At 33.2% G+C, this 11,353-nt stretch overlaps 1 protein-coding gene across 1 annotated transcript; it reads right to left on the bottom strand.

Annotated features, from left to right (window-relative positions):
* Positions 1–2,753: 2,753 nt before the first annotated feature.
* On the bottom strand, positions 2,754–5,192 carry Csnk2a2ip (casein kinase 2 subunit alpha' interacting protein). The gene has a single exon (XM_074072358.1). It carries the CDS (start codon positions 5,061–5,063, stop codon positions 2,892–2,894), a length of 2,172 nt encoding a protein of 723 aa, XP_073928459.1. The 5' UTR covers positions 5,064–5,192; the 3' UTR covers positions 2,754–2,891.
* Between the last annotated feature and the right edge of the window lie 6,161 nt (positions 5,193–11,353).

Here is an 11,353-nt window from a genome sequence, read left to right as displayed (position 1 = left end):
ATTATTTACCATTTCCTCACTATTATAAGCAAATAGCAGCTATTAGTTTTTAAAATTACAAAGTCATAATAATTTCTTTAAAGTAAAATCTAAAGAGGAAGTCAATAGGGAAATGGTAATAATTAAAGTTTTGATATTATTGCCAAATGATCATCCAGTTATGTCATACCCTATTACATCAACTGGGAAAATTAGATGTGACAACTCATAGGATCCAATATCTGAAACCTCCCCAACATTCACCATTAATGAGATAGTAATCTTTGTCTTTCATATTACATTTAAAATAAACTCTAGTAAAGTATGAATCTTACTACCTTTCTTCAAATTTATCTCATCTTACAAAATCTGGCAAAATTTCTTCATCTTTCTGGCACTGACATAGTTGTTCTCTATTCTGGAATTCCACTGGTATTTCAACAAAGGCTACAAGAGAGAATTAGACATGTGTTCCTCATGTGAAAGTTTTCCCTATATAATTAATGTGCTTTTATTTGAAAATTAAAATTCAAAATATATGTTGAAGAATTCTTTGGAAAAAAATCTTGAAAGTAGACACTGTTAGAATTAACAAGATAAATAGCTCCCCCTACAATGGAAGAGTTAAGAGCAGCTAATTCATGGTTTAAAAAATAAGAGAGGAAAAATACACTAAAGTGAAGTGTAAAGTTTACAAAACAAGTCAAAAGTGAAAAGCTAAACAATAAATTGCATTGATAAAAATCAAGTGAATTCCTCAATTAATTAACAAATATTTCTTGAGTACTTGATATGTTCCAGGTATCACTAGGTTCTAAGGAATTGGTGGTAAATCTGATAGACATAAAACCTCTGCTCATGAAATTTAGTCTAGTAGAAAGATGTTAAACAAATATTTCCAGAAATGATGTGTATCAGCAAAAGAGAAGTTTAAGGTGAATAGAGCACATGTCAAGGGTTTTCTGAAGAGGTTGCAGAAGACTTTGAGCATATCATCACATGTTTCAGTTCTTCTATATCATCACTTAACAGTGCATTAGCCAACATATGTACTACTGAAAGACTATAAACACTTTTAAAGTAAGAAATAAGATAAGGATGATTTCTGTCAACAGTAATATTTTCATGCAAGTTCTTATCAAGATAAAAGTAACAAAAAACAATAACATGTTAATCTTCTGGGAAAGATACAGACCAATGAAGCATTATTTATTTTAGGGAACTTTTTAAAGGAAGAGTTTCAATAGCATTAAATTAATATAAATATATATTTTAGGGAACTCTCTCTATTCTAAGAATGAGATTATAAATAATATAAAATTCTGAATGTGGTTTTAGTCTAGTGAGTGAAAATGAAAACAGATAAGGAAAGGTTTTAATATAATGTGGCTGCAAGTAGTACAATGAGTGAACACCAAGTTTGATGGTTGTAGGAAGGCCAAATAACTCCTTTGTAAGTGGATCAGGAAAAAACTTCCCAGAAGGTGTCAAGACAAAGTAGAGACCTGTAGAATAAAAATGCACAGATTGGAAGAATTTTCTAGACATAAGAGCTGTTGACTTAAAATGTAGGATTAAAACCCTTGGCACAATCTATGAATTGCAAAGAAAACAGTGTGGAAGAGGCACCTAATAGGAGAAAGGAGAAGAGTAAGAAGTCTGTTTTGATACCCAAAACAGAAAACAGTGGACAATGATTAAAGGGTTATAAACAGTTGAATAGTGTTATCAACTTTATGTCTCAGACATGTATTCAAAAGTAAAAGTTCATGTTTACAAGCTAATGCTAATAATCCAGGTGACAAACGGAAATGGCCTCAACTAATGTAGTGACAGTTGGAAAAGAGAAATAATAAATAAACAAAGCCATATAGTTCACACTCTCATAGAGGGGCAGGCAATGAAAAAAGTAGTCATACATAGATACCATGGTGGATGGTGGTAGGCCCACTATTACAGGAAATGCACAGGCAATGGACTATAGAGGTAAAGATGTATGTTGTACATTAAAAATGATGAATTATAGCTTATTCATGTTGCGTCTGAGATGTCTATCCCATTTTTCAACTGGAAATGCTCAGTGTGCATTCCAGTGATCAGAAAAGATTTGAGACAGAGAAGAACTGTGAGTCATTTGTATATACTAATTCTTGATCTTAGAGATAGAAATGACCACTTTAAAATGAGTCTATAAGGAAACTCCCTTACCTTCCTTCTACCACTAGACCCAGTGGAATAAAAGCATTTTAAACACTTTTTTATTAACCCATTGGGCTGTGTAGAAAGAAGTGATGATCAAGTGACATCAGAGACTGTAAATGCAATGTTGGTGAATCAGCATGGAGTAGGAAGTACCAGTTATTCTTTCTTCAGATTTGTTAACTAAGGTTGAATAAATTATTAGATCTCAGAGTCTGTAATATTACATGTTAAAATTTCTCTAGGTACACTTAACTGAAAAGATTCTTCTTTATAGATTTTATCAGATGTTGAATAAGATCTGAATTTTCTTTAGCTATAGGGAAAAATTAGCATAAATGTGTTTAAGAATACTGTTATATCTTATGAGGAAAGAGAATAACAATAAGTTAGATACTGTTCAGTGTCAGATGAATGAGGTAAGTGATAAATTTGTTGATAAATTTATTCAACAATATTTACATAGTGGCTACCATAAGCCAGGCAGTCAGTGAAAAATGTAGGATTCAGTTTTTAACTTCTAGGATATCATAGTCTGTTGTTTATCTAGCAAATAGACTTACAATAGTTCTCCTTAAATAGGTTAAATCAGTTAAAATACAGAGCCATACATAGTTTTTACCAAGAATATTAATAAGCATAAAAGAAAAATCAAACACTAGTCTTAAGAACAAGGAGTTCATTACTTTCAAAGAGACAGAATGTGAATTTAATCAGGATTTTCCATTTCGAAACTTTGTTTGGAAAAATTTGAGCAGTAGGTTTGGTCCCATTGTTCCTCTTTTTGTGGTCCAATTCCTCACAGTCTTTATTTTAGGAGATGGGGATTGACTTTCTTTCAGCTTTCCAGGAAGTGGTTGGTAATCTTTATTGCATATAAACTCAAGCCATGTGACCCCTGGAGGTAGCCGGTGGTAATTTAGTACTTTAGTGAATACACAACCTGAGAAGGTTGGAGGGGGAGGGGCTTTTGAAGGAGGGAGAGGGGAGGGTAAGGGAGAAGAGAAAGAAGAGGAAGATGATGAGGATGAGGCAGAGGAAAAGGAAGAGGAGGAACAGGAGGAAGAAGGAGGAGGACATGGGAGCTTGGACTGTGGCTCTAAGTTACTACTTTTTTTAACATGAAGCAGCCATTCAATAGCTTGAGGCTGTTGGCTTATATCTGTCTTTTCAGGGGATACTTTCAACCATTTATTCTGATAGATATCAGATTCAGATATGGGGAAAATCTGTGGTATTTTCTCCATTCCTTCAAGGTTATCATCCAGGACTTCATCAGGCTGATTTTCTTTTATAGGAAATGGAAGAGAATATGAAGTAGAAGTCTCTGGGACAGAAAGGATCAGAACTAGCTTTACCTCTATTTTCCCTTCAGAAGTGACCTGAGGTGTTGGTATCACAAACAGTGTTGCACACCGAGGATCTTTCCTTCTTGTAAAATGGTTACAGTGAGATTTTATGCAGGAAGCACAAGCTAAACAAACTGTATAAGCTGATGAAAGACGGGGACCAGGACGAGGATTTGGCCTTCCCCTCATCCTTCGAAAGAGAATCTGCCTAGTGAGATCTCTTTGGATTCTGGTCTTGGAAATAGAATTGATAATTTTATTCACAACATCATCAGGGACAGTTCCACCTCTAATAATGCAGGGAAGAATATAATCTAAAGTCCATGGAATTTCATTATCTAAAGATGTCTTTGCATTAAAACCGAAGCTGCTTTTGCTCTGGAGTCTGGAACCCAAGGTAGAAGCAGTGCTCTTGACACAATGTTTGATGCTTGATAACAATTGGCCTGAGACATATAGTTTGGGATGGGATGATGGTAGTTCTGTAGTTTTTTGTTTGTTATTTGTTGAAGTGGTATTCTTTAACATGGAGTGGCTACCTGATGAATCGAGGTTCTGAAAATTATGATCAAGTCTAATTACTGTCTGGGAGTTGGGCTGGAACAATGATAAATTCTGAGACTGGTATACAGAATGTGATAAAGGTGATTTTCTTAATTTTAAGTGAGATAATAATGGTAAACTCAGAACATTGGGATTAGAGCTCAATGCAGGCATTTTTTGAGTACTTGAGTCAGGTAATGGTGAATTGAGAGCCATTTCATTGGGCTCCAAAGAAGGTGATGTCTGAAAAAATTCATTTGTTTGAAGTTTTTTATTGAATAATGATGAGTTCAAAGATCTTTGATTGCGTTCCAATAATGATGTCCAAAGGCAATCCAATGAAGTTGTTTTCTGAGATTTAGATTGAAGTGATGTTGAGCTATAGGCTTTTTGGTTGGCTCCCAAAGATGATGATGCCCAGATAATGTTTGGGGGAGGTGTTTCTTGATGTTGGAGGGGGGATAATGAACTTGAGACTCCTTGATTGGACTTTAATGAAGGCGATGTCCACTGAAGGTCTTGGCTTGAAGATGTAGAATGAGGTTTTAGATGGAGTAATTTCGAACTCAGGACTGTTTGATCGGGCTCCAGTGATGATGGGGTCTTGTTGAAGTTAGATGAAGATATTGCCTGAGCTTTAGGGTGGGACAAGGGTGAGTTCAGAACTTTCCAAGTGGGACATAATGAGTTTCTCCAGTGAAGATGTAGTGAAGGTGTGGTTTGACATTTGGAGTTGGATGATGGTGATTTCATAACTCTTTTATGAGACCTGGGAGAAAGCAATTCTGAGCAGCTCTGGATCTTCCTGTTACAGCTCAATGAAAGAGCTGCAAGGTTATTGCTGTGCAATTGCACTTTGGCCATGTGTTGGTTACTGAGTTGATTTAGTTTTTCATCTGTGTACTTATGTGTTAATGAATTAGATGTTTTGGCCAGTTGGTAAGAGTTGTCTAAAGGTACGAAGTGTTGATCATAATATGCTAATGGTTCCATCTTGTGCTGTGGTACAAGCCTTTTTTAAAAAACAGTTGGCTTATGGGAATTTTTTAGTAACTACTAGAGTGTTATAATATAGATTCCATGGACAAGTAACACTTTTTAATAAATATTACTTGGTAGTTACTAGTTTCTATCTTTCAACCTCTCGTTGATTCCCAAATATTATAGGACGTCTTAAGATTAAGATGTAGATGAGATTGAAAAAAAAAAGTCACCATTTGAGATTATCCTTTGTCTTCCCTTTAATTTCCAAGAGATTTATTTTTTTCTTTCTTGAGGAAATAAATCCTGTTAATAAAATAGTGAAGAGAATTCAGAAGAGGTCCAGAAATAGATATTAATTATCTTAAATTGTAGTGACTATGGCACAGATTACATATTAAACCCCAGAACTATGTGTATTGTAGCCACTTAGTGTATCTCTGAATTGAACTTGCTAAACTCATTGCTCATCTGTAAAAGATAATATTTAATTTATTAAGTTAAGGACTAAATAAGAAAATTCATATAAAGTGTCTGACAGTGTCCAAGATATAACAAGTATTGGATAAAATAGAGTAGTTACCATTGGACTATTTTAATTATTGAAGTCATTTAAAAAATCTGTGATAACTCTTATGTGAAATGAGATAATCTTAGAGAAAGGTGAAATGAAATTGTAAAACTCCATTTAGTTTTGATTCAATTAACCATGAATATCACCTTTTAACTTACTTCCAAACTTCTATACCTCCGTTGAAATCTCGTCACATATTTTCTGTCTTGTTCCTATTAGCCACTGCAGCAGCTTCGAAAGTATTGACTATACCTTTTTTAAATGATGTCTTATTGATGTCTACAATTTCTAATCTGATCTTCTATATTTATTCTCTGATTTTCCCTAGAGTCTCATAGATTTCTTTTCTTTTGCTCATATCCCAATATAGTTCTCAGACTTGTACCTTTAGTTTTTCTTTTCATTTCATTCCTTAGTATTAACATCAGCTGTGTTCAAGATTTAAAAGTGATACAAACCTGTAGTTGACCAAAAGTGCTGTTTCTACTACTCAAATGGAACAGAAGTGCTGCTTCCTGAAGTACTATACAATGTATCATGAACACTGTTATACTTTTCATGGCCAAGGATCTCTTGTTCAGAATTTAAAGCCAAGGCACATGATACAATAAAAAAAACTGACAGTAATTACAATAGACTCTGGGATCAGTCAATTAAGTCCTTCTCCGTAAGTCCCTAAGAATTATCAGAGTACAGTTCCACGATTATTTCTTTCTCTATGATTTACAAACCCAGTTAAGATTTTTTCATTCTATTACCTGACTTCAGTTTTTTTATCATTTTACTTTTTAATTTACTAGTAGTAATTAACATACTATTTGTACTTATTTATGAAGTACAATAGGACAATTCTATAAATGTATAAAATGTAAATGATCAAATCAAAGTGATTTTCATTTCTACTTCCTCAAATATTGTCTATGTGCTGAAAACTTTCAAACTGTTCTCTTCTAGTTATTGTAAAATCTATAATAAATTGTTATAGATTATAGCTATCTTACTATGACATAGAACATGAGATGTAATTCCTTCCACGTACACGTATTTGGTAACATTTACTTAACCTCTTTCTATCCCTCTTTCCCACTACGATAACCAGCCCAATTTTTAATGAACAAATTTATTCCTCATATGTCAACTTATCCAAATAATTTAATATCAATGTTATTGTTAAATATTTTCCCCTTTTCAAAGTGGCCTTTCACATATTTACTCTCATTTCTGTTTTCACCTATTTAAAAATCTATCTTATTGGTATCTTAGTTCACTTATTTTCAAGTCTGGAGTCATTCCTTATAGAATTCCTCAAGTATAAACAATATTAATTATACATCAGTAACTCCCTAATTTTTTATCTCTATTCCTGGCGTTCTCTTCAATTTTAGAAATGTATTTCCAATTAATCATCAGACTTCTCTATCCAAAAGTTCCAAAGATAATTAAAACACAAAATAACCAAAACTCAATTAAGTTGCTTCTCTTTCTAGAGAAATCTTTTCCTATGTCTTCTGTCTCAGTTCCTAACAGCTGGTCATCAAATTCAGAATCTTTGAAATAATTTGGGACAGTTTCATTGTCCAAAGTTATTGAAACCCTAAGACCTATTGATTTTACCTCTTCCATGTCTTACCATTTTTCCAGCTTTACTATTTCAGTTTATTCTATATGAACATCTTTGTAATGTGATAATAAAGTAACTTCTATATATCTTTTCCCCATGAACTCATTCTCTCTCTCCCCACTTTCTGATAGAGGTCAGACAACCAAGAGCAAACTCTTACTAGTGAGATACCACTGTCACTTTCTCAGGGACTTCCTGTGCTTTGCATATGTCTGCAAATAAGTAATAAACATAGACTTTTCTTATGATGACTGGATTTGGCATGGTATACTTTGGTATCTTAAAGAGGTAAGTGAATGCACACCCCACAAGACGCAACTTGACATTCTAAGCTTCTAGATGGTAATATAGGATAACTTCACTGCTTTGGGAGATACAAAGATTTCTTAAAGAAAGCATAAAAGCCAGTAACCATTAACATCTATAATGATTTTGCTAATTTGGACTTCTTAGTTTAATTTGTCATATTTAATGATTACTGGTTTTTTGTGTGCATGAAGTTGAAGCTTGAACTGAGGGCCACAGGTCTGCTAGGTAAGGGCTCTCCCACTGAGCTATACTTGCAGTCCAGTTTCTGCAGAAACCAACAGTGGTCTCTCACCAGCAAGAGTTTTCTCATGGATTTCTGACAGAGGAAAATGGGGAAAGAAAGAGAGAGCTCTTGGGAAAAGGTTATTATAATGACGTGTTATTCAATGGACCAATAGTCACATAGAGAATAAACACCTCTATTTGGCTTCCTTTCAGGCTGCACTCATTTTTATGTTACACCCTATAATGCTATGCCCTATAATAATTCTTCTTACTATTGTACTAACTTTTTAGGGTTCCTTTTAAGGTAATACTATTTAGACAGTGTTGAAGTCTGCCCTTTCTATTCTAATTTGTTTCCTACCCCTCCTAGGGCCTCTAAAGTGCTCTAATGGCCATAATATTTTATTAATCTTTTATATCTTCTACATTAATGATATTGTGTACTTTCCAGTCCATACCAACAAGTTTGAAAAATTAAGGTCTCCACTACAGCCCTTACAACAAGCATACAGAGAATTCTTGTCTTCTGGTACAGGCAAGGTCAACAGTCCCAACCAGCTTGGAAGCAGCTCCAAAAGATGGAGCATTGTCATTCAGTCCCCTTTTAAGATTAAGGAGGATGGAAATCACGGAGGGGGCAAATGAGACAGGGAATCAGTAGGTCCAACTGAAATAGAGACAAGGAAGCAAGAAAAAACATGAAGCTGTGGGTAAAACAATCAAGACAAGGGACCACCAAGACGGTAACAAATCTGACCAAGAACTGTCCTCAAGGCTTCATTATGCCTACATTGCAATGCATTAGTGCAATAAAATCTCCACCCAAGGAGGAGCTGTAAGACAAGTATAGGCATATTTTGAGCTGTGTGCAAAGAGGCATATGCACAGTAAATGTCTCCTTCCTTTCCCAGAAAAAAAATATGAATATTCAAATATGAATAATCTTTCCTTGAAAGACATAGATAGTCAAACCTGTCCCCCAAAAATGAAATGTGCATCTTTGTTTGTGTCTACTCTGCTTATGGGGTAGTCTACTGCTAACTTACATCACTCCTTTTAGCCGTTTAGCTGCTCTACCTGTGGATAGCCTGCTGTGCCTCTTTTCTATAATAACTGCACATTTTTCCTTCTCACAAAAACCCCATCACATTTAAAAAGAGTAAATGCAAATCACAGAATATGAAAAATTACAATACATAAATCTGATAAAAGGCATCCATAATCCATAACAGTATCTGTATATTACTAAGAAAAAATAAAGCAATTCAAAAGATGAAAAAAACACATGAACAGCCACTTTACAAATAAGGCTATCCAAATGGTTAACACAGATATGAAAATAAAAGCTCAGAATCATTAGAAATCAGGGAAGTGTATATTTAAATAACAGGGATATACATCTACATATTATCAGAATGTGACTGACATAAAATGAAAACTGAAAAAGTCAATACTTAGTGATATATGTATATAATAGAATTATCAATAGTATATACAAACACACACATATATATAAAAAGAATTACTGCTGGTGGAAATGTAAATTTGCACAAACAACTTGAAAAATTCTTTAGTTTTATCCATTAATTAAATTAGTATTATCTATGAAGGAGAAAGTAAAGGTGGGGAGAGTGGGAGGAAGCAAGAGGGAGAAAGAGCTAGAGAGGGGGTAGAGAGATTGAGTAAGAGGATGGAGAGAGAGAGAGAGAGAGAGAAAGTGTACTGTCAGGTACATTAAAACAGAATGCAGTACATGAAAAATTGCACCAATATCAAAATACATGTAACAGGATGTCATGGGAGTATTATTCATAATAGCTCAAAACTAGAATCAACTGCTGATCAATAGCAGAATATATAAATAAATTACAATACATTCATTCAAAAGAATACCAAACAATAATGAAAATTAACAGAAATTAGCACCATGCATCTACATGAATGAAACTCACATAGAAAATGTTATATGAAAAGAACCAAACATATAAAAAATGCTTCATGGTTTTAAGTTTGAAACTGCAAATGCAGATCATTCTGACCATGCTGTTAATAGGAAAATGATGCATGTAGTGAGGGAGATATTAGGCGGGAACACAAAAGGGCTTTAGGAACATGGTAACATTCTGTTTCTGGACTTGGATGATGACTGCATGAATGAATTCACTTTGTGATAATTGAACTCAAACACTTATATTATGTGTATTTTTGTATGTTCCTTTATTTCAACAAAAAGTGTAAAGATATATAACTTGATGGTAATTAGAAAAGACACTTCTGAAACAAAATTGCACTGAAAGGTGAACATTAAAGAATGAACCAAGATCTGGCACACAGATGCAATGAAAACATAAAGAGAGAGAGAGAGAGAGAGAAGAATGCAATGTGGAAATCCTGCTATCATATGGATAAGGATAAAGGAATTCAAAACACATGGAGCTAACAACAGTCTAAGACAAAAGTTAGTAAAAAATAACATTTTCAATGTTTGCCATTCTTAGACTTACTCAGAAGATGACACTTCCATTTCAACAAATATATTTTGCTACAAGCATGTATTTACAGATAACCAAAATAGGTAGAAATTTGAACAAAGTTAGGATTATAAAAGAAAATGAATACGACTATGAAAGAATTAACTCAAATATTCTTTGCGCTCAAATTTTTATTGTTGAGTTGGTTGAAACTTTCCATGAATAGATATTTATAATATTATATGAACTTTTTCAGAGTAATATAAGTATAGAAAAGTGATCAATTTGTTCTATAAAATTATTATGTATAATTCAGATATTGATGACAAAGGTAATTCAAAATAGTAGATTAATATTACCTTTTTATAAGCAGAAAAATAAAACAGTAAAATAAAAATAAACAAGTAAAATGAAACTCTTAGTTTAAGACTATAATAAAATAATAATTGACTGCGATCAAGTTGATCTTATTCAAACAAAGTAATGATTTATTAAGAAACATTGTAATTTGCCATGTTGATAATTCACAAATAAATCTTACTAGGTGCTTTGAAAAGTCATTTAATAAAATCCCACCTCCATTCCTCATAAAAGTCAGCAAATGAATTATAAAACTAGTCATTTGATAGTAGCAAATATCAATCTGAAAGCAAAGGCAAACTATTCTGAATGCATGAAAATATAAGTTTGACTCTAAATTGATAATAATAAGCATGTCTACTATCACTACTGTAATTTAGCATTATTTGGAAAGATATGGCCAAAAATGTAAAGAAGGAGACAGAAAAGACAGAAAATAAATGTCTTCTATGCATATTATATGTTCACAATACCAATTCAGAATGCAGAAAATATATTAGAACCAATAAAATATGAAAATTCAGAAATTCCAGTGAAGTCCTGGCTTTCTATGTTAGTACATATGGATCAATAACTTTTAACAGCAACATTTAACAGGATTCACAACAGTCATCATTATCTTATATCTTTTATATGTATCTCTAACAAATCAATATAAATACAAGTATCCTATCACAAATATGGATACATACTCAAAAAATTTACAGAAAAGTAACATAAATCCTTAGTAACTGTCAAGTTC

The sequence above is a fragment of the Castor canadensis genome, chromosome 5 (genome assembly GCF_047511655.1).
Source record: "Castor canadensis chromosome 5, mCasCan1.hap1v2, whole genome shotgun sequence".
NCBI classification, from domain to species: Eukaryota; Metazoa; Chordata; class Mammalia; order Rodentia; family Castoridae; genus Castor; species Castor canadensis.
Note: the sequence above shows the minus strand (reverse complement) of the source record. Positions and strands in the feature narration are given on the sequence as shown.